We start from the raw sequence: 24,872 nt of genomic DNA on the forward strand, positions 1-24,872 counted from the left end.
GTGTCAGCATAGATCATTCTTGCACTGCTTTTCCCTTCGACAGTCCTTGAAGCATCTCTGCTTCCCCGTACAGGACAGAAGCTGATGCAGCTGTGGTGGAGCAGGGTCCCAGGTGGCAGGGTTACTGCTGGTGGAGGCAAGACTGCTGAAGACTTGCGGCTGATGGGACGGACTGTTTGGCGGCGACAGAAGTTAGGCTATGGCTGTGGGCACCAGGCTGGTACAATGAGGTGTTCTGTGGTGCGGGGGCTCGACCGACATTTTGTGACAGCCCAGGGCCTCACACCTTCCATACTTTCTCATGCGGTAGAATAGCCACCAGAGGTGGGGCATGCGCAATTGAGATTTCTAGAGATGAGATCTTGGTGCCGAGAGTTGAATTTGCGCATGCGCCCCCTCCGGCAGCCATTTTCCCAGAGTCCACCACATAGAGTATGGAACTTGCGGGGCTGTGAAAAAAAGTCGGTGGAGCCTCCACACCACCTGATGCCTCATCGTGCCAGCCTGATGCACACAGGCATCGCCCGATTCCTGACTCCACAGAAGTCTCCGGCAGCAGCGACCTTGGGACCCCGCGCCCCCGCAAGCCGATAATCTCCACAGCAGCTACAATTTGGATTGGAAGACCAACCCCATTTTCTTCAAAAAAAAATTTGGTGAAAAAGTGCGTCTTCTAATCCGAAAAACACAATATATCTCATGGCTGTCGCCCTATAGATGCCTTAGGGGGCTGTACAGGACTAAACAATTGATGACCTATCCGTAAGATGGGTCATCATTATAGATCATGGGGGGTCATGATTTTTTTAATATTTTTTTTGCTGGACTAATGATTATGATTTTTACAAAAACTTTTTAGACATTTCAATTTCTAAAATTGTCTAAACCTAATGTGTTAATATTTGATCGTTCTGTGCTGTTTGTTTTAGCATATGAAATTTTATCTGATCCTGTGAAGCGACGAGCCTTCAACAGTATTGATCCCACCTTTGATAATTCTCTCCCCTCGAAAAGTGAGGGAAAAGACAACTTCTTTGAAGTCTTCTGTCCTGTGTTTGATAGAAATAGCAGGTAAGAAATGTATAACTGAAGATGAAAGCTGGGTCTCTAGATATTCATATGATGTGAACCTACTTGGCAGAACTGCTTAAGCTTTGTAATTGGCTGGATGTGCCCACCTATCCAATTATGGCAATGACCAGCCTTGAATGTATTAAATATTAATGTGCTGTATGTAGACAGCATTGCAAGTCCATGTGTAAATTCACATTAATGCTTTTTACATAGAGACCGATGCAGCATGCACTACTTTGATTCATATTCTGGATCAGACTCTCATTAAAAGTCAGTGCGTGTGCAAAATACCACATCATGTTATATAGGGGTTACCATTCATGTGTCATGCATCTTTAAGGGTATGTGCACACGATGCAGATTTAGTGCAGTTCTGCAGCGTTTTTTTCTGCAGCAGAAACGCTGCAGAACTGCACTGTGAGTTTCAATTCAATGAAAATCAATAAGAAAAAAAAAAGCTGTGCACATGGTGCAGAAAAATCCGTGCAGAAATGCTGCAGATTTCAAAGAAGTGCATGTCACTTTTTTTGTGCAGTTCTGCAGCGTTTCTGCACCCATAGGCTCCCATTTTGTGGGTCAAATCCGCATAAAAACTGCAGATGTAAAAACCATCTGCAGATTTTATGCGGATTTGGGTGTCAAAACCGCAGCAGACGGAAGTGACGTCAGTGATGTGGAGGAAGTGTGTGGGCGGAGTGTAGTGAAAATGGATGGGGATCGATGTGAAGCGCATGGTGGAAATGGTATGTAGTGTCTGTGTGTGTGTGTCGGTCTGTGTGTCTGTCTCTCTGTCAGTAGTGACTCATTGTAGTCATTCGTCGGGTGGGACTACTTCTCCCATCAAAATGTGATGATGGGAGAGTTGTCCCATCGTCAGGCGACTGACTACAGTGGGTTAAAAACACAAACACACATAAAACATACATTACATACAACATATAACATGTGCCCCCACCCCACCGATTCCCCCCCCAAGCCACCGATCCGTCCGGTACACTGCTCCGGCTCCCCTCCGATCCAACCTCCCCCCATGCTCCGATTTCCCCCCACCCCCCGTGTGTACTGCATTGGAGTAATTTCTGTGGAAAAGCTTCGGTTATCATTATACACGTAATGGTGACTTTGGTTGACACGACTTTGAGGGGAACAGAAGCAGAATGCGGCTCGTGACCACCTCTCAGAGCTGAATGTGGCTCGCGACCCTCTTTTAGTGCTGAATGTCGCTTTCAAGGTCAAAAAGGTTTGGGACCGCTGGTTTACATAATCAAATATGAAGCAATTGCATAGAGATTAGTGATGAGTGAACGTGTCCGGATAACGACTTATCTGAGCACGCTCGGTGTTACCGAGCATCTGGGACTGCTCGTATATTATGTTTGAATCCCCGCGGCTGCATGATTTGCGGCTGTTAGCCTCAACACCTGTGGGGATTCCCTAAGAGCCACCAATCATGCAGCCGCGGGGCTCGAACTTAATATATGAACACTCCCAGATGCTCAGATAACACCCGAGCATGCTCGGATAAGTCATTATCCAAGCACTTTTGCTCATGTCTTATCTGATCATGCTCGGGTATTATCCGAGCGTCTGGGACCACTCGTATATTATGTTCGAGTCCCCGCGGCTTCATGATTTGCGGCTGTTAGCCTCAACACGTGTGGGGATTCCCTAAGAGCCGCCAATCATGCAGCCGCTGGGACTCGAACATAATATGCGAACACTCCCAGATGATCAGATAACACCCGAGCATCCTCGGATAAGACGTTATCCGGACACGTTCGCTCATCACTAATAGAGATTAAAATAGGAGACGTGTAAGGTATGTATACAATCACAATACTGAAAATGAATACTTCAATAAAGGATAGGCCCAACTAGGTAAGCATTTAACATGTAATATGTAAATGGCCCAACCACAGAGTTTACTGAAATGAAAAGAGATGTCAGATGTAAGTAAATGTAAATAGAGATGCAGAGTGGCATCAGAAGACCTCAGCAGTCGACCCCACCCAACATGTTTCGCACCTATCTTCGTCAAGGGGTGGTATAAATATTAATATTGTTTTTGTCCATTATTAAATTCTTCATGTAAAACATGTCATATGTATGTATATACTAAACAGACACACATGGATAGCACCCAAATACGGACACATGGATGCAATACAAATATAAACAGACATACGAGATGGCACATGGACCTATGGATGAAAAAGGGAAATATGGAACACAATACAGATTCAGAAAAAAAACTGACAATTTGGCATACGCTTGTGGGATCCTGGCCGTATAACAGAAGGATTGTTTGTTGGCTGCAAAGAAAATGTAGAATTGCATGACAGCCACTGGAGAATCAATCATGTAATACATGGTCGTGATAAGTCTATCGAAGGGGAGCTTTTCTTTTTATATTAGAGAAGTTTTTTGTTTTTGTCTTTTGTAGCTTGTACTATAAAATAACATTGCAATAATATAATTCTACTTCCACCATTCCAGGTGGTCAAACAAGAAAAATGTTCCAAGACTTGGCAGCTTTGGCACCTCCATCGAAGATGTAGATGCATTTTATTCTTTTTGGTATGTTTGTTTGTTATAAAACCTGTTATGGGTTAGTTTCTGCATTATTATTTTTTAGAATATTTACTTTGTAAATAAGCATTAACCTACTTATTAGTACAGAAATAAATATATTACATTGTGTGAATTTTACATTCACATTGAATTTGTTTATCCAAGATTAGAAAAACATGGCTGTCGTCGTTCATAAACTATGCCACTCCTGTGTACAGGTTGAATATGGTAGTAGGCTATGCTTCCAGGTCCGGAAACGTTCAGGATTTGCTGCTGATTGGACGCTGTGTACAGCCGCAGCGTCCAGATGTTACGGCTTGTGGAGGGGATTTTATGATATCCCATCTCCACTATGCATGCAGGGCCGCATCTGGACATGTGGCACGTTTTTCCAGACCGCGGCATGTCTATCTTACGGAGACACTCCTTCTCCGCAAGATAAATAACAGTCTATCTATAGGATGCGGTGATTCCGCATGTGTTCAATGAACACATCTGGAATCACCACACGTACAAGAGGGGCGCGGAGAGGGGTATCAGCTGCGTCCAAAGCGCAGCCATTCCGCCCCATGGAAACCTACCCTTAAAGTTCTGTATCTTCACTGCAATACCAGATATAACCTGTAAGCAGGGGTGGCTCTATTTTTTTTTTTTTTTTTTTTTTTGGAAGAAGGCAGCCATGTTTTTGTTCTGTTAGCTAATCTGTTCTGTTAATTTAAACTTTCCCCATTGTTGTTTTAGGTACAACTTTGATTCTTGGAGAGAGTTTTCTTACTTGGATGAAGAAGAAAAAGAAAAAGCAGAATGGTAAATAATACTTTCATTTCCTATGACGTTCACTCACATGTCTATTGTCTCTTGGCCCAGCACTTTTAGGATCTGGGCACATTCTGCTTCCCCCTGAAACCACGCTGACATGCTTTCTCTGTCACCCTTCTCCACAGCCTCCCTCTATTACAGTCCCCTCTCAGCACTGTTCTTGGTCGCCCTTCTCCTCCTATGTGTTCTCCCCCTTATTATTGGCAGTCAGCTCCATTCTTCTATGCATCCAACCTCCTTATCAGCCGCCAGCTCCTTTCTCTTCCGCCGCCAGCTCCATTCTCCCGTTTACCCATCATCCTCCCTACTACTCAGCAGCATGCTCTGTTCCTCTCTGTATCCAGCTTGCACCGGTCTCCTCTGCATCCAGCCTTCCCCCTACTTCTTGGCAGCTACCTCTCTTCTGTTCTCGTCTGCATCCAACATCCTTCTCGGCTGCCAGTTCAATTCTCCTGTATAACCAGCCTCACCCCTCTTCAGCAGCCAGCTTCGATGTTCTCTGCTTCCAGCTGCCTTCTCAATAGCCTGCTCTGTTTTCCTCTACTTCAGCCTCCCCGACCTTTTTTCTTCTGTGTTCCCTGGCAGAGTTCTTTGCAGCCTGCCGCCCTTCATAGCCATTACAGTGGTTTATAAGTTAGCACTTTGGACCATGAATTTGGACCATGAATTGCCTGTAACAGGCTCCAACCAGTCTGTAGACGAACAGTGAGTCACATACAGATGAGCTGTCCATGCTGCCCTCCCCTGTACACACCTAAGGAAAGAAAAAACATCACCAATAATGTCAAGATCAGCATACTCCATTAATTACTAAATGTGAGTGAATATTACAGTACTGTGCAAAACTTTCAGTCAGTTTGTGTGTGTGTGTATATATATATATATATATATATATATATATATATATATATATATATATATATATATATATATATATTCGTCTTATACGCCAGAAAATACAGTATATAAACCCTGACAAGAATGCTTTCAGAAACAGAAGTATTAATAGTTGATAAAAATGATCAAAATAAAAATTCTTCTAGGTACACTTGTCAAAGTCAATGCTTTGGAAATTATAGTCAGATGTATGAGTATAGTGGCATGTGAAAATGTGGGCACCCCTTGTGAAAATTACTGTTAACAATGTAGCAAGTTGAACATTAAATGATCTCTAAAAGTCCTAAAGTTAAAGGGAACCTGTCGCCAGTTTTGTTATAGTTGATATATCGCCTTATCCATTGCCGGTTCTGCATTCCACAAATGCTTATATAACCCCCTGACTCCTGTATATCCCCCAAAAACATTTTTAAGTTCCTCCGCTCTGCATAGTAATCTGGACAGTCTGGTCCAATGGGCTTGGTTTCAGGCCTCTCCATCACTTCCCCTCTCACCCGACTACTGCTGCTCACTGAACTTTTTTAATTGACATGGATGATGCCTCGCATCCATCCACAATGCCAGACGAAATCTTGCGTCTGTTCACTGTGCTTTGACCTACTGTGGGCAACTGCATACTTATGTTTTCGACTATGCCCACTGTAGGCTAAAGCATAATGCTTAGGCGTGAGACACAATTCGTGTGTGCAGGTACAGGATTTCGCCTGGCAATGTGGGTGACGCAAGGCGTCAATTAAAGAAGGCGGACAGCGAGCTTGAGCCAGGGGGGATGGACAGACCTGAAAGCATGTCCGCAGGACTGGACCATACGGATTACCATACAGCTCGGGAGAATTTAAAGACTTTTGGGGGATATACAGGAGGAGTCGGGGGGTTATATAGGCATCGGATAAGGTGACCGTTTTAGTTGATATATGATAAAACTGATGACAGATGCTCTTTAAAGATGACACATTTCCTTTGTATTTCAAGCAAAAAAAAAATGCACACCTACCTACCTAGGCCTTAGGTTCAAACTTGTCAGACCATGCCCCTCTGAGATGGTTAAGGGAGAAGTGTAAGAATGCCCGGGTGACTAGGTGGTTCTTAGGCCTCACCATAAATCCCAAAACATATGCCATAGGGAAGGAAGAGGCCAAGTACTTAGGCTATGTTGTCATGAGGGACGAAATCAAGCCACAAATAAACAAGAACAAGGCAATTCAGAAGTGGCTGCAACCGCTTTCCAAGAAGCAAGTGAGGGCGGTTCTTGGAATTGTGGCTTATTACCGGAGATTCATCCCAACTTTCGCCATAGTCACGGCACCATTGATGGATCTTCTTAAAGGCACTAAATCAATGATAATTAAGTGGACTGATGACACAGCGATAGCATTCCAGGAGCTGAAGCAGGCTCTGTGTAAACATCCGGTTCTAGTCGTGCCAGACTTGCACTGCTATGCGTTGTTGTCCCAGAGTGCGGGAGCCATACTGTGAAGGACTTTGTATGGACTTTTTTTTTAATTTTCAATTGTGCCAGAGAGGTTGTTTTTTGTTACCATTTTTGGGCTTTATGGTTTATGAAGTAAACCACCCAGAGAAGGAAGATGCACCAATGCAAAAGTTTGGGCACTCTTGGAAAATTAGTGTGCTCAGATAACTTTGACCAAGGTTTCAGATCTTAATTAGCCTGTTGGAGTTTGGCTTGTTCAGCATCATCGTTAGAAAAGACCAGGTGATGCAGATTTACCAGCTTTATAAAAACCCAGCCTCTAGCCTTGTGCCAAAAACCGCAGCCATGGGTTCTTCTAAGCAGCTGCCTAGCACTCTGAAAATGGTGGAGGCCCACAAAGCAGTGGAAGGCTATAAGAAGATAGCAAAGCATTTACAAGTTGCCCTTTCTCCAGCTTCAAATGTAATTAAGAAATTGCAGTTAGAAGGAATAGTGGAGGTCAAAATGTCTGGAAGACAAAGCAATATTTCTAGGATTGCTAGAAAGGCAATTCAGAATCCCTGCTTGACTGCAAAAGACCTTCAGAAAGATTTAGCAGACACTTGTGGTACATTGTTCTACGGTTCAGAGACACCTGCACAAATATGGTCATCATGGAAGAGTCATCAGTAGAAATCCTCACCTGTGTCCTCACCATAAAATTCAGCTTCAGAAGTATACAAAAGAATATCTAAGTATGCCTGGTGCATTTCCAAAGTCTCCAGACTCGGTGTGAACATGCTCTCATCCTTAAAGACATAGGGCGCTAATGTTGAATCTGCCATTCTTGGTGTTCTCTGGCAAATGCCAATCTCCCTGTACGGTGCTGGGCAGTAAGCACAACACCCACTTGTGGATGTCGGGCCCTCATACCACCCTCATAGTCTGTTTTTGACAGTTTGAGGAGACATGCTGATGTTAGTGGGTTGCTGGAGGTCATTTTGCAGGGCTCTGGCACTGCTTCTTATGTTCTTCCTTGCACAAAGGAGGAAGTAGCGGTCCTGCTGCTGGGTTGTTGCTCTCCTACAACCCCCTCCACGTCCGCCTGTCTCCTGGCATCTGTGCCATGCTCTGGACACTGTGCTGACACGCACAGCTACCCTTCTTGCCACAGCTCACATTTATGTGCCATCCTAGAGGAGCTGCACTATCTAAGCAACTTCTGTGGGTTGTAGATACTGCTGCATACTACTCCTGGGCTCCTGGGGGTGAGAGCAATGAAAAAATGTAGAAGTGACCAAAACAGCCAAAAACAATGAGAAAAGACAAAAGGTCTGTGGTCACCACCTGCACAACCACTCCTTTATAGGGGCTGTCTTGTTAATTGCCTATCACTTCTACCTGTTGTCTGTTCCATTTGCACAACAGCAGGAGAAATTGATTCACAATCAGTGTTGCTTCATAACTGGACAGTTTGATTTCACAGAAGTGTAATTGACTTAGAGTTACATTGTGGGAAGGGAAGGTGCCACCAGTTTTCTTGTATTTTGTTTTTTTGTGAAATTAAGCTTAAAATAGTAATTAAAATGTATTAATGCAATGTTTGCACTGTTTGCAAACATTTCTATATGAAAAATATATATTTTTCTACAAATATACATATTTACCACTAGGGGGAGCATTTTCCGTTTTAGACCTCAAGCAGCTATAGTAAGATTTAGCAGCTCTGCCCCAGCGATATTAGACCACCCAAAAGGGGAGGGAAATGGTGATGTCAGCAGTTACTGCCCCAACAGTAAGAATGAAGAGCAGCATCACAGGGCAGCACCATTTTGTGTGTGACTGCCCTGTGACCTGCTATCACCAGCAGTTACTGCATCAGAGGCACAGCTTGTTTACAGAGGAGCAGAACACAGTGGGCTCAGCAGCATTTTTTGTGAATAACGTTCTTGCCATCCCCCTCCCCCACCTTAATCCCTGTCCTGTCAGCTGCAGTGCTCTCTCTCTCTCCAGGTGTCACCTCCCTCTCTGCAGGCTGTGAGTGCAGCTTACCAGAGATCACAGGGACGGTGTGTGAGGGAGAGGCAGAGACACAGCAGGAGAAGCACACAGGGCAGCGTGTGAGGAGCAGAGGACGTGTGCCTGCTTGGAGTACAGAGGAGCAGTGAGGGCTTCTTCTGTCCTGCGATAGAGAGCACAGGGCTATAATAAAATGGCAGCTAGTCACACCTACAGCAGTGAGTTGTGCAGCCCACAGAGGTGTGCCCAGCTCACTGCTAATGCTGCTGCAATGTTAGAGATAGGGTCAGCGCCGGTCTGTTATCTCCTATGTCCATGGGGTGCCGTAATCTGACACTGATAGTGCCCTGCTACTGCTGCAAAACCAAGATGTCAGCCCCCAGTGCATTCTTTAAACTCATATAACACATGAAATCTGTTTCACATGCATTTCAAACTTGCTTATAGCAGCATGTTATGCTACATTACAGTGATTTATTAATGACCTACAAACGCGGTACCTTCCCTTTACGTGTTTCCTTTTTTTTTTTTATAAGCAATGTGTGTGTAATAAAAAATATATAGATTTTTTTTTTGTCCTAAAATACAAAGGAAATGTGTCATCTTTAACTTGGGTCTTTTATAGATCATTTCATCTTCAACCTGCTTAACTGTTCACAATAACAGTAATTTTGACCATGGGTGCCCACACTTTTACATGCCACTGTAATTATACCATACAGGTGGTAATTATCATTTTCACATGGATCTTGAATTAGTCATTAAGCAAAACTGATACAGCTGTGTAGGAGGCTTAAACTGTGAGTAATAACCAAACTGCTACAAATGTTAGACTGTGGAAGACCACTTCATGTCACGGGTTATACACCATGGCAAGCCTGAGCACAGCTACAAGGTAATTATATAGCATCAGCCTGGTCTTTCCCAGGCAAAGATTTTAAAGCAGACTTGGGGTTTCAGGATTGTTCATGCTCTTTTGAAGACTCTATTTTTTTAAGCAAGGACAAATAGCAAAATCTAACCTTCAATCTGTAACTCTCAGCTGATTGGAAGAATATCAATAAAACTTCACCTTTAATCTATTATTTAAAAACTATAAAGTGCGAAACAAGTGCAAGAAAGTGCTTGTGCTAAGACCACATAGTGCAAGTAAAAACAGACCCAACATACTCGTACATACCACATTTCTGCCTTTCAGAGGTAATATATTACAGCTATCAAGTATTGTCACGCTGACCCTCTATTAACGAGCGATTAATTAACCAGTTCAAACAGGTCTATGACCTATATGTATTGAATGCTCCCGTGTCAGGTGTATACAATGAAAAGTAGCCACTCCCTCGTACGCTAATTTGCTCCTGGGCTGGTGGGAGGAAAATGTAATTTTTGGGGATACCATGTACGTAGCCGAGGATCAAATTATCATATGGTTACGGTACATAGATGACGTGTTTGTTATCTGGAGAGGTGATGAGGAGAGCTTTCGCACGTTTGTTTCAGGTCTGAATGTTAACCCCTTCATGACCCAGCCTATTTTGACCTTAAAGACCTTGCCGTTTTTTGCAATTCTGACCAGTGTCCCTTTATGAGGTAATAACTCAGGAACGCTTCAATGGATCCTAGCGGTTCTGAGATTGTTTTTTCGTGACATATTGGGCTTCGTGTTAGTGGTAAATTTAGGTCAATAAATTCTGTGTTTATTTGTGATAAAAACGGAAATTTGGCAATTTTCACATTTTGAATTTTTATTCTGTTAAACCAGAGAGTAATGTGACACAAAATAGTTAATAAACAAATAAATTTCCCACATGTCTACTTTACATCAGCACAATTTTGGAAACAAATTTTTTTTTTGCTAGGAAGTTATAAGGGTTAAAATTTGACCAGCGATTTCTCATTTTTACAACGAAATTTACAAAACCATTTTTTTAAGGGACCACCTCACATTTGAAGTCAGTTTGAGGGGTCTATATGGCTGAAAATACCCAAAAGTGACACCATTCTAAAAACTGCACCCCTCAAGGTGCACCAAACCACATTCAAGAAGTTTATTAACCCTTCAGGTGCTTCACAGCAGCAGAAGCAACATGGAAGGAAAAAATGAACATTTAACTTTTTAGTCACAAAAATGATTTTTCAGCAACAATTTTTTTATTTTCCCAATGGTAAAAGGAGAAACTGAACAACGAAAGTTGTTGTCCAATTTGTCCTGAGTACGCTTCTACCTCATGTGGGGGTAAACCACTGTTTGGGCGCACGGCAGGGCTTGGAAGGGAAGGAGCGCCATTTGACTTTTTGAATGAAAAATTGGCTGCACTCTTTAGCGGACACCATGTCGCGTTTGGAGATCCCCTGGGTGCCTAAACATTGGAGCTCCCCCACAAGTGACCCCATTTTGGAAACTGGACCCCCCAAGGAACTTATCTAGATGCCTAGTGAGCCCTTTAAACCCCCAGGTGCTTCACAAATTGATCCGTAAAAATGAAAAAGTACTTTTTTTTTCACAAAAAATTTCTTTTCGCCTCAATTTTTTCATTTTCACAAGGGCAATAGGATAAAATGGATCCTAAAATTTGTTGAGCAATTTCTCCCGAGTACGCCGATACCTCATATGTGGGGGTAAACTACTGTGTGGGCACACGGCAGGGCTTGGAAGGGAAGGCGCGCCTTTTGACTTTTTGAATGGAAAATTAGCTCCAATTGTTAGCAGACAACATGTCGCGTTTGGAGAGCCCCTGTGTGCCTATGCATTGGAGCTCCCCCACAAGTGACCCCATTTTGGAAACTAGACCCCCCAAGGAACTTATCTAGATGCATACTGAGCACTTTAAACCCCCAGGTGCTTCACAGAAGTTTATAATGCAGAGCCATGAAAATAAAAAAAAAAATTTCTTTTTTCTCAAAAATGATTTTTTAGCCCGCAATTTTTTATTTTCCCAAGGGTAACAGGAGAAATTTGACCCCAAAAGTTGTTGTCCAGTTTCTCCTGAGTACGATGATACCCCATATGTGGGGGTAAACCACTGTTTAGGCACATGCTGGGGCTCGGAAGTGAAGTAGTGACGTTTTGAAATGCAGACTTTGATGGAATGCTCTGCGGGCGTCACGTTGCGTTTGCAGAGCCCCTGGTGTGCCTAAACAGTAGAAACCCCCCACAAGTGACCCCATTTTGTAAACTAGACCCACAAAGGAACTTATCTAGATATGTGGTGAGCACTTTCAACCCCCAAGTGCTTTACAGAAGTTTATAACGCAGAGCCGTGAAAATAATAAATATGTTTTCTTTCCTCAAAAATAATTTTTTAGCCCAGAATTTTTTATTTTCCCAAGGGTTACAGGAGAAATTGGACCCCAAAAGTTGTTGTCCAGTTTCTCCTGAGTACGCTGATACCCCATGTGTGGGGGTAAACCACTGTTTGGGCACACGTCGGGGCTCAGAAGGGAAGTAGTGACTTTTGAAATGCAGACTTTGATGGAATGGTCTGCGGACATCACGTTGCATTTGCAGAGCCCCTGGTGTGCCTAAACAGTAGAAACCCCCCACAAGTGACCCCATTTTGGAAACTAGACCCCCCAAGAAACTTATCTAGATATGTGGTGAGCACTTTGAACCCCCAAGTGCTTCACAGACGTTTACAACGCAGAGCCGTGAAAATAAAAAATCATTTTTCTTTCCTCAAAAATGATGTTTTAGCAAGCAATTTTTTATTTTCTCAAGGGTAACAGGAGAAATTGGACCCCAATAATTGTTGCGCAGTTTGTCCTGAGTATGCTGGTACCCCATATGTGGGGGTAAACCACTGTTTGGGCACACGTCGGGGCTCGGAAGTGAGTGAGCACCATTTGACTTTTTGAATACAAGATTGTATGGAATCAATGGTGGCGCCATGTTGCGTTTGGAGACCCCCTGATGTGCCTAAACAGTGGAAACCCCTCAATTCTACCTCCAACACACCCCTAACCCTAATCCCAACTGTAGCCGCAACCCTAATCACAACCCTAACCCCAACACACCCCTAACCACAACCCTAACCCCAACACACCCCTAACCCTAACCACAACCCTAATTCCAACCCAACCCTAACCCTAAGGCTATGTGCCAACGATTCGGATTCGTATGAGATTTTTCAGCACCATTTTTGAAAAATCCGCGGGTAAAAGGCACTGCGTTTTACCTGCGGATTTACCGCGGATTGCCAGTGTTTTTTTGTGCGGATTTCACCTGTGGATTCCTATTGAGGAACAGGTGTAAAACGCTGTGGAATCCGCACAAAGAATTGACATGCTGCAGAAAATACAACGCAGCGTTTCCGCGTGGTATTTTCCGCACCATGGGCACAGCGGATTTGGTTTTCCATATGTTTACATGGTACTGGCACCGTGTGCACATAGCCTAATTCTAAGGCTAAGTGCACACGTTCAGGAATTCATGCAGAAAATTCCTGTGAAAAACCGGACATTTTCTGCATGAAATCCGGAAGAAATCCGCATGCGTTTTTTGCCGCGTTTTTGACGCGGTTTTTTCCGGACACTTCCCAATGCATTTTGTAGTGGGAAATCCGCATAAAAACCGCAAAAAGAATGAGCATGTCCGGATTTTGTGCCTGATGCGTTTTTTATGCGGAAAAAAACGCATCATGTGCACAAAACATGCGGAATTCATTCTAAATGATGGGATGCTTCTTGTATGCGTTTTTTTTGCGGTTTTATAGCGTTTTTATAGGGAAAAACCGCGAAAAAACCGCGAAAAAACTGGAACGTGTGAACACAGCCTAAAGGTATGTGCACACGCTGCGGAAAACGCTGCGGATCCGCAGCAGTTTCCCATGAGTTTACAGTTCAATGTAAACCTATGGGAAACAAAAATCGCTGTGCACATGCTGCGGAAAAACTGCACGGAAACGCAGGGGTTTACATTCCGCAGCATGTCACTTCTTTCTGCGGATTCCGCAGCGGTTTTACAACTGCTCCAATAGAAAATCGCAGTTGTAAAACCGCAGTGAAATGCGCAGAAAAACCGCGGTAAATCCGTGATAAATCCACAGCGGTTTAGCCCTGCGGATTTATCAAATCCTCTGCGGAAAAATCCGCAGAGGACCAGAATACGTGTGCACATCCCGAACCCTACCCCTAACCCTACCCCTAACCCTAACCCTAGTTCTTACCCCAACATTCGTGGGAAAAAAAATTTCTTTATTTTTTTTTTATTGTCCCTACCTATGGGGGTGACAAAGGGGGGGGTCATTTACTAATTTTTTTATTTTGATCACTGAGATAGGTTATATCTCAGTGATCAAAACTCACTTTGGAACGAATCTGCCGGCCGGCAGATTCGGCGGGCGCACTGCATATGCGCCCGCCATTTTGGAAGATGGCGGCGCCCGGGAAAGAAGACGGACGGACCCCGGGAGGCAGGCTCGGTAAGTATAAGGGGGGGGGGGGGAGATCAGGGCACGGGGGGGCGTCGGAGGATGGGGGGTGGATCGGAACACGGGGGGGTGGATTGGAGCCCGGGGTGGGGGATCGCTGCGCGGGGGGGGTGGATCGGAGCACGGGGGGGATCGCAGTGCGGGGGGGTGGATCGGAGTGCGGGGGGGTTTGATTGGAGCACGGGGGGTGTGATTGGAGTACGGGGGGAGCGGACAGGAGGACGGGGGAGCGGACCACAGATCGGGGGGCTGGAGGGGCGATCGGTGGGGGGGTGGGTGCACATAAGTGTTTCCAGCCATGGCCGATGATATTGCAGCATCGGCCATGGCTGGATTGTAATATTTCACCAGTTTTTTAGGTGAAATATTACAAATCGCTCTGATTGGCAGTTTCACTTTCAACAGCCAATCGGAGCGATCGTAGCCACGGGGGGGTGAAGCCACCCCCCCGGGCTAAACTACCACTCCCCCTGTCCCTGCAGATCGGGTGAAATTGGAGTTAACCCTTTCACTCGATCTGCAGGGACGCGATCTTTCTGTGACACAGCATATGCGTCACAGGTCGGATTGGCACCGACTTTCATGACGCATACGCTGTCACAGGTCGGGAAGGGGTTAATGATCTTGGCCTACGATTTACTTTTGAATTAAATGCCTCCAGATTGCCATTTTTGGATGTGCTTATTGAAAGAGGGGAGGATGGGCCAGCTCACTATAAGTACATAAGAAAGCCAACTGCGTCTAACTCCCTTTTGAGGTGGGAATCGAACCATTCAGTCCCGCTCAAGAGGGGGATACCGAAGGGTCAATATCTCTGCGTTCGGAGACATTGCTCAGTTTCCTGTCTGTATAAAAAACAAGCAGATGATCTGGGGACTCGATTTCACGAGTGCCGCTACCCTGATGATGTCCTTAAGGAGGCTTACACTTCAGCGTTATGAAAGGAAAGGAAAGATATACTTATCCCAGCCGTGAAGAAGGAGGAAAGAGATGTGGTTCGGGCCATCACTAAATATACCAATGGAGCGAGGGACCTAAGAGAGATCCTACAGCGCCATTGGCCTATTTTGCAGATGGACAATGATCTGGGGGATATTGTTGCAGCATCATCACAGATAACCTTTAAGAGGGGACGTTCTATAAAAGACAGGGTAGTCCACAGCTATTTTGTCCCCTCCCCCCCTCTACAGATTAATAATTCTACCTGGTTAGGTGGTCAAGTCAAGGGTTGTTACAAATGCGGTTGCTGTAAGTATTGTGGGTACATAAGCCAAGGGAAAGAGTTCGCAAGTAATGTGACAGGGAAAAACTACACCATACGACAATTCATCAACTGTAAGACCAGAGGGGTGGTCTATAAAATGACGTGTATATGCGGTATTGAATATGTAGGTAAAACCAGCCGTGAAATAAGAAGAAGAGTAGGGGAACACCACAGGGATACCATCAACAAGAGGGACACCCCAGTAGCAAATCACATCAATAGACTACACAATGGTGATCTCAGAGGAGTGCAGTTCATGGGGATCGACAGAATTCCCCAATCCCAAAGAGGGGGTCACTGGGATAAAAGTATCTTGCAGAGGGAATGCATGTAAATATTTCGACTGTAAACTATGAGCCCAAAGGGTCTTAATGAACAACTCCGCTTTTCTTCCTTCCTTTAAGTGTAGATCATTGACAGGGATTCTACAAATAGGGATAGCCGCTGTCGAGTGGGAGCGCCACAGCGCAGGTTTCTAGGGTGCCAACCTCTGCGGTAGGCAGGGCTAAGATAGGTAGGGCTCAGTAGGGTCAGCGTGTAGCGTGCACCCTTTTCTTTCCTTCCTATTCTCCCTGGTCCGTTGTGTCCCGTGTACCCCCCTTTTTGTTTTTCCATTTTTGTTATTTTTTTATTTTCTTTGATATATCGACATCATAGATTCCAAAAGCGATTTGGGTTTGTTTTACTTTGATATGTGTGTTAATACCTTAAACATTTTCTAAGTAGCCAGGATCCTCGTCGGTGTATAATATTTAGGGATTCAAGCAAACCTGTACATAAGATCCTTTTAATAGGACAGCCTCTATGGTGGCTAATAGAGAAATACCCACCTAGTTGATTGCGTAAATATGTGGCAGCGCGAATTTTGTGGTTACCGCAGTGTGTAGTGTACCACTGGGGGTCACATGACCCTGTAACCGGACACTGCGCAACTGAGCCAGCGCATTGCCCTGTGCGTGTCAGCAACGGGTGATGACGTAAGCGATCCAACACTCACTGTTTGCTGCTCAATAGCCGGAAGTGACGTGGGTGTGAACATCACATGATGCGTGTATACCGTAAGGGTTTTACCGGCGTCTGGAACCACGCGTCTTTGAGATTCCGTCTATATAAGCCAGGTAAAGAGGTGACTAGTTTAGCAATGCTCACTGAATGATGAATGTCGCTACCCCCCTGATGATTCAAAAGATGAAACGCGTCGGGAGACATCAGTTTCTGCTAGGATGAGATGGCGTGGTAATATTGAAAACGGCCGGTCATGAGATCCTGGGCACTCTGAAAAGGCACAGTTTGAACGCTTGGTCCTATGGATGAGTATAAATGGGTTTATTTTTATTGATGCCTTCCTAAGTCACTTATTGAACATATGCCAGTACGGACAGTCCCTGAGGAGAGGCATATATGTATTCTGGTGAAATCTTTGGGCAAAATATGATGACATAGAGACTCTTTGAGCTTGCTGCTATATTGTACTACTACTCTTCTGCTATGATGATAGAGGGTATGGTGGCTAACTGCCAGGCTATCCGTAAATAGTATAACGTGTATAAGCCCTCGATGTATGGTTGGATTGCACTGAGCCCTTTGTTTTTAGGTTGATTTGTCTTTTCCGTCCTCTCCCTCAGCATGTTATAGAAAAAGCTATAAGTATATCTGTGGCTACTTTTCATTGTATACACCTGACACGGGAGCATTCAATACATATAGGTCATAGACCTGTTTGAACTGGTTAATTAATCGCTCGTAAATAGAGGGTCAGCGTGACAATACTTGATAGCTGTAATATATTACCTCTGAAAGGCAGACATGTGGTATGTACGAGTATGTTGGGTCTGTTTTTACTTGCACTATGTGGTCTTAGCACAAGCACTTTCTTGCACTTGTTTCGCACTTTATAGTTTTTAAATAATAGATTAAAGGTGAAGTTTTATTGATGTTCTTTTGAAGACTCCTAAGGAAATGGACAATTTTGAGAATTGTAGATACAGTGGTAGGCTAAGGGAACTTGGTGCAGCAGATGAAAGACACATCGTGTTTCCTTCCCATCGAAATTGGAAGATGTGTAGTAGTGAAATCAGCTGAGAACTTGCAGCAACCAGTGGGACCCAGCTGCACCCATCTATTGTTCGGAGATGTCTGGCCAGAAGTGTTCTTTATGAATCAGAAATTTGTCTATGAAAAAATTCTGATTTCAACATCAAGGAGTTTGTGGGATCGCATCTATCCATGTCTGTGATCACCTTTCTGTTGAGTTCCTTCAAAAACTGTTCGAAAGTCTACCCAGAAGAATTGATGCTGCTTTGAAGGCAAAGAGTGATCACACCAAATATTGATTTGATTTAGTTTTCTCTTTTGTTCCTTCACTTATAATATTTAATTATTACTTAACAAAATGCTGTTTTTAAAAGCATTCTTACCTTACAGCATTTTTTCTCTATCTTCCTACATCGTTTGCAAGTACCGTATATACTCGAGTGTAAGCAGAGATTTTAAGCCCATTTTTTTTAGGCTGAAAGTGCACCTCTCAGGTTATACTCGAGTCATTGTCCCAGTGGGTCGGCGGGGGAGGGGGAGCAGCAGGAGTGTTGGCTGTCACATCATACTCACCTCGGCGCATTCTCTGCACGTCTCTGCTTCTCAGATGGTCTCTGGCGCCTGCAGCTCTTCCTGTGTTCAGCTGTCATGTGGTACCGCTCATTAAAGTAATGAATATGGACACGCCTCCACTCCCATAGGCATGTAATGCATATTCATTACTTTAATGAGCAGTACCATGTGACCGCTGAACACAGGAACAAGCTGCTGGTGCGCGCCGGAGACCATCGAAGAAGCAGGGACCGCTCCAGGAGGGTGAGTATGACGGGGGAGGGTGAGCCATGCGACATTCACCTGTCCCCATTCCACCACCGTACTCTGTCTTCCAGGTCCTCTGGCTGTGACGGTCAGGTCAGAGGGTGCGATGACGTGGTTAGTGCGCGCCCTCTGCCTGAATAGTCACTGCAGAGAGTCGGAAGACACAGCGGCGGGCGGCGGTGGAACCGGGGACAGGTGAATATCGCAAGTGCCGGGGACCTGAGCCAGCGGCGACTCCGGCACCTGGCCCCCATAGTGCGCCATTGTGCCCGCCTGCTCAGGACACCGGCACTCGGTGCCCAGCGATGAGAGAGGAGTATGTCATTTTTCGTAGTTTTATTTTTTTAATCGCAGCAGCAGCAGCATATGGGGCATATTATGCTATGGAGCATCTTATGGGGCAATCATCCTTTATGGAGCAGCATATGGGGCATATTATGCTTTGGAACATCTTATGGGGCCATCAACCTTTATGGAGCAGCATATTATGCTATGGAGCATCTTATTATTATTTATTTATATAGCACCATTAGTTCCATGGTGCTGTATATGAGAAAAGGGTTACATACAGAGTTATAGATATCGTTTACAGTAAACGAATTTACAATGACAGACTGGTACAGAGGGGAGAGGACCCTGTCCTTGCGGACTTAAAATTTAAGGGATAATGGGGGAGAGACAGAAGGTTGGGGGGGCAGCAGCTCTGGTGGTGGTGAGGCAGCAGAATGGTTATTGCACGCTGAAGGCTTTCCCGAAGAGATGGGTTTTCAGGTTCTATCTGAAGGATCCGAGGGTGGTGGATAATCGGGCGTGTTGAGGCATGGAATTCCAGAGGATGGGGGATATTCGGAAGAAATCTTGGAGGCGGTTGTGTGAGGAGCGAACAAGTGTGGTGGAGAGTAGGAGGTCTTGGCAGAATCGAAGATTGCATGAGGGAAGATATTGTGAGATTAGTTCAGAGATCTGGGGAGGGGACAGGTTGTGGATGGCTTTTTAGATCAGTGTTAGTAATTTGAACTGGATTCGTTGGGGAACTGGGAGCCAGTGGAGGGATTTGCAGAGGGGAGAAGCAGGGGAATAGCGAGGAGAGAGGTGGATTAGGCAGGCAGCAGAGTTGAGGACAGACTGGAGTGGTGCAAGAGAGTTAGCGGGGAGGCCACAGAGGAGGGTGTTGCAGTAGTCGAGGCGGGAGATGATGACGGCATGCACAAGAGATTTAGTAGATTGAGGGCTGAGGAAGGGATGAATTCTGGCAATATTTTTGAGTTGGAGGCGACAGGAGATGGCAAGAGTTTGGACGTGCAGTAAAAACAGGGTGGCACATGTTAATGAGCTGAAACTCCTAAACCCTTCATCCAATTTTATTGTGGATACTCTCAAATGAAAGCTGAAAGTCTGAACTTCAACTGCATCTGAATTGTTTTGTTTAAAATTCATTGTGGTAATGTATATAACCAAAATTAGAAAAATGTTGTCACTGTCCAAATATATATGGACTAACTGTAATTAAAGGTGATGATCACAGCTCCTCACTGGTGGTTTGAGCAAGTGAACCAGCTGCAGTTTCCTTTGATTAGGAACAACCTCTTTAAAGTCTGTTTTAAATTAGTTTGTAATAGCTAACTAATGTTAAATTACTAATAATTTTGATAGTCTTACAATCCTATAAGATGCAAAAATACAGAACGTCATTGAATTTTCTTGTTACTTTTATGTATTGTCAGTCGTGATGAGAGAAGGTGGATTGAAAAACAGAATAGAGCCGCCCGAGCGCAAAGGAAAAAAGAAGAAATGAATAGGATTAGAACATTAGTTGGTATGTATCATTTTATTTTTTATATGAACAGGCAGCACTAGGGGGAACTAGTGCTTATTTTATAATGGCTTTATAAATTTGTATGCAGTTATCTCGCCATAGTTATAAATGGGGGTAAAGGGGTATAGAGCATTTTATAAACTGATCTAAGTTCTGATCCCTGAGAAATACCATAAATTGTGGGTTCCAAATATTTGGGTCTACACGAATCCAGCAATCTCTGGTTGAAACTGTTCTAAAATTCCAAGTCCACTTTGATTTTTTTTAGGTGCTGTTCCGGACCTTTCCAGGAAATCCTTGGCTGTTTACTGAATTTCTATAACAATGAATAGAGGACGCCTGTGCCTCATATGCCACCTCTCCACCCACTGCTGGTCAGACACTAGCCAGAAAATGGGATCTGGGAATGCCCATCCTGCTCCTAGATGTGGGGACAACCTCTGGGACCCGCTCCTGTTAGATATTTTTGGCATATCCTTTGGGTATTCCATAGCGGTCTCTCATGAGACTGCCCTTTTTAACTTAAATGAGTATTCCCATCTTCAAAATCCAATCCCAATATGTAGTAGGTGTAGAAATAATATTAGCAAAGTCCTCCAATTAGAAATGTAGTATATATGTTTGCTGGAGACGCACTTGGTACGGGAGAAGGTGGACGTACTAAATAGACGATGGATTCAGAAGGGGTATCATTCTACCTTTTCGACGTACTCAAGGGGTGTGTCAGTCTTGGTACCGGTGGGAGTGCAGTATGAAGAGGTGAAGGTATGTGTGGATGTGGATGGTCAGTATGTGGTGATACAGTGTATATTACATGGAGTGAGGATATGTGTTGCGGCAATGTATATTCCACCTCCATATTCAAGCAGGAAGATTAGAGAGGTGTTGGAGAGGGTGGAACGATGGGGACCGCTACCACTATTAATTATTGGGGACTTGAATAATATTTGTGATGATTTTTGGGATAAAAATAAGAACACCCAGAACAGGTCGGGGGGGCACACTACAATATTTGGTACCTATGTTCGTGAAATAGGTATGATTGACCTATGGAGAGTTAGACATGTTGGAGAGAGAGGGTATTCATGCTACTCGCCGGCTCATGCTACGTTGTCCAGAATTGACATGGCGCTGGGTAATCGTCTGTTAGACACAATGGTGGGGGAGGTGCGCTATCTGCCGAGGGCCCTTTCGGATCACAGTCCAATTGAGGTGGAGTTTAAATTGTTGGGGACACAGGCCGCAAACAGGAGAGAATGGAAGATCCATCCTAACTGGTTACATAGTATTGACTTGGAATGTATAGGAAAGGAGGTGGCGGAATTCTTTGTGTTAAATGATGGGAGTACAGATGCTCTAACTGTTTGGGATGCAATGAAGGCGTACCTGAGAGGGCTACTATTTAGAGATATTAGTAGGTGTAAGCGGAAAACGAGAGAGGCAGAGAAGGTGGCGGTGGATGAGTTGAGGGCTGCAGAAGACGAGATGATAGTATTGGGAACTTCCGAGGCTGGGAAAAGGTTGAGAACAGCGCAAACTCATATGGAGAAGATTCTGCTGGGAAAAGCTGAAAGGAAGCGGGAGTTTCAAAGGGTGACTTATTTTCAGGAGGGAGAAACAGTGGGACACATGCTATCGGTGGTGGCCTCTGCTCAGCGAAGTACCTCATGTCCACTCGTTAGCATCTGTTGGTGGAAGCAGGATATCTGAAACATCTGAGATTATAAAGGTTTTCGCGGACTTCTACGCGGACTTATATTCCTCCAGGGTTGATGGGTCAGCCGGAGATACAGAGACTTTCTTGGAGAGTCTGGGGCTGACGAAATTGAGTGAGGTGGATAGGGTGAGCTTGGAAGCCCCTATCACGGAAGAGGAGCTGAGTCGGGCGCTGAAGTCCATGGCCCATGGGAAGGCGCCTGGAGTTGATGGGTTGCCAGCCGAGATTTATAAAAGCTTGGGGGAGGTGTTGATTCCCAGATTAAAGTTGGTACTGGAGGAAGCTAGGTGTCAGGGGTGCCTCCCAGCATCTATGAGGGAGGCCATTATAGTGGTTATTCCGAAGGAGGATAAGGATTTGGGGAAACCTGAGTCATATCGCCCAATCTCTCTGTTAACCATCGATGTCAAGCTTTTGGCCAGGGTGTTAGCTTCCCGTCTGTCTAGTGTCATTACTAACCTTGTGCATCTGGATCAATCTGGCTTTATGCCTGATAGATCTACAGCGGTTAATCTACAGAGGCTGTATATGAATCTGCAGCTATTATTATTGCGTCCTTGGATGCCCATAAGGCGTTTGACAGTGTGGAGTGGGGATATCTCTGGCAGGTGTTGAAATGTATGGGTATTGGACCGCAGTTTGTGTCTTGGATTCAACTGCTATATTCATTGCCGACGGCTAGAATCAGAGTAAACGGGGAACTTTCTCAGCCTATAAAGTTGGCTAGAGGCACGAGACAGGGATGTCCACTTTCGACTCTTCTGTTTGCTCTGGCTGTGGAGCCCCTGGCCGCCAAGATTCGACAGTCTGATGGGGTCCCTGAGTTTAGATATGGGAGTGTTGAGGAATAGATAGCGTTGTATGCGGACGACATTTTGCTATTCCTGGCTGACCCGGATGACTCCTTGAGAGGGGCCGTCAAGATCATTGAGAGATTTGGTTCCTTGTCGGGGCTGAAGATAAATTGGATAAATCGGTCCTTTTTAAGGTAGATGGTGTGGGAGTGAGACATTGGGAGAGGGGCGGCTTAAGGTGACATCCCATTTTAAATACCTTGGAATATGGATCTCGGTGCCAGTTACGGAGTTTTTATATAGGAATTTGACTCCTCTCATGGGCGTGCTTAAGGCAAAAGTGGATGCGTGGAATAAGTTACATTTATCGGTGGTAGGTAGGGTTAATCTTATTAAAATGGTGCGGATTCCCAAAATACTTTACGTCCTTCATAACGTGCCAGTTTGGATCCCACGGGGGAAATTTCGTCAGATTAATGCTCTTTTTAGAAGCTTGATATGGGGGCGGCAATACCCACGTCTTAGCCTGGAGACGCTTCAGCGACCCAAGGAAGATGGGGGTTTGGATTTGCCCAACCCTGAGTTATACTTTCTTGCAGCCCAAAGTCAGCATTTGAAGGGCTGGGCGCGGGAGGCGTCCTCCAGTGCGGTACAACACTTGATGGAAGGGGTGACAAACCGACGCCCGGTGGTGCAGTGTTTGGAGGATGGCTCTTTAGGAGCTTTGGGGAAATTGTATCCAACTATGTTTCTGATACGTAAGTTATGGATCAGATTGCGGGAGATTCGGGGGGTTACGGGATTGACTAAATTCACACCGATATGGTTTAACAGTAATTTAGTGGAATTTGCGGCTCTGGGGGTGCTGACAGAGTGGCAGGCTAAGGGAATCTCTTATGTTTGTCAGATAATTCAACAACGAGTGTCAAAATCCTTTTCCCAGCTACAGGGGGAGTTTGGACTGAGACCTTCTGGGGAGTATCAATATGCTCAGATGAGACACGCTTTTGGAGCTCAAAACAGGGGCGATGGCATTAGGATCCAAGAAGACATAGTTTTGGAATATGTGTGTGGTGATGGGATTACAAGGGGAGTCATTTCCACCCTGTACAAAGACCTATTGCATACATATTTGTTGGATTTTCCTCTAAAAGCGAGAGCTAAGTGGGAGAGAGATTTAGGCCCAATGGAGAATGAAACCTGGGAGTCGGTATTGGAGTGGGTTCCACGAATGTCACTAAGTGAGCCGTATAGACTATCGCAGCTATACATCTTGCACAGAGTCTATAAATCTCCGGAAGTTTTGCATAGAGCGGGGTTGCATGCTGACTCTGAGTGCCCGAGATGTGGGACTGAGAATGCAGGAATATATCACATGATGTGGACGTGTCCAAGACTGGCTGCTTTTTGGCTGGTAGTTCTGAGTCGTGTGGAAGGTGCGTATAGATGTAGGGTGCTGAGAGATCCGATAGTGTGCTTATTGGGGTATGTGGATGAAATTAGAGTGGATAACACCTGGAAGATAACAATTGCTAAGCTATTATATATGGCTTGAAAAGTGATAGCACGGAACTGGATCAAGGAGGAACCGCCTGTAAGGGGTGAATTCCTGCAATATGTAAAACACGGTCTCAAACTGGAAAAGGGGGTTTACAAGAGACGCGGGAAAATAGAAACGTTTGCCAAAATGTGGTCTCCGTGGCTCGAGCTGGGATGAGTAGGTAAAGGAAATGGGAGGCTGAGGGACTTTGAATGGTGAAAACTGCTAGACGAATAAGCGGCCATAAGGGAGTTAAGCGGTTCATAGTCATCAATGCTAGTTATAGAAGTTCCATTGGAGAGGAGCTGTCATTGGGGGGGGGGGGTTGGGGTTTGTTGGGATTGTGGGGGGTTTTGAAAATGGGGAAATTTTGTATGTAACAAATTGGAAGATGAATGAAAATCAGCGACCGCCACAGTCCGATTAGTCCCTCCCTACTCCCCTGCAGTCAGCGCCCGCTCCATATTCCCCGCAGTCAACGCTCACACAGGGTTAATGCCAGCGGTAACGGACCGCGTTATGCCGCGGGTAACTCACTTCGTTACCGCTGCTATTAACCCTGTGTGACCAAGTTTTTACTATTGATGCTGCCTATGCAGCGTCAATAGTAAAAGGATCTAATGTTAAAAATAATTTAAAAAAAAATCATTATATACTAACCTTTCGCG

The 24,872-nt window shown here is 44.8% G+C and overlaps 1 protein-coding gene across 1 annotated transcript in view; it reads left to right on the plus strand.

The window, feature by feature from the left end:
* The window catches only part of DNAJC2 (DnaJ heat shock protein family (Hsp40) member C2), a 69,321-nt gene that overhangs the window by 27,083 nt on the left and 17,366 nt on the right, over positions 1–24,872 (plus strand). The window contains exons 5-8 of the mRNA XM_069765114.1: positions 930–1,071; positions 3,571–3,651; positions 4,387–4,452; positions 20,062–20,153. Coding sequence (XP_069621215.1) covers positions 930–1,071; positions 3,571–3,651; positions 4,387–4,452; positions 20,062–20,153 — 381 coding nt within the window. The remainder of the gene's footprint in view (positions 1–929; positions 1,072–3,570; positions 3,652–4,386; positions 4,453–20,061; positions 20,154–24,872) is intronic.

This window comes from Ranitomeya imitator, chromosome 4, assembly GCF_032444005.1.
Source record: "Ranitomeya imitator isolate aRanImi1 chromosome 4, aRanImi1.pri, whole genome shotgun sequence".
NCBI lineage: Eukaryota > Metazoa > Chordata > Amphibia > Anura > Dendrobatidae > Ranitomeya > Ranitomeya imitator.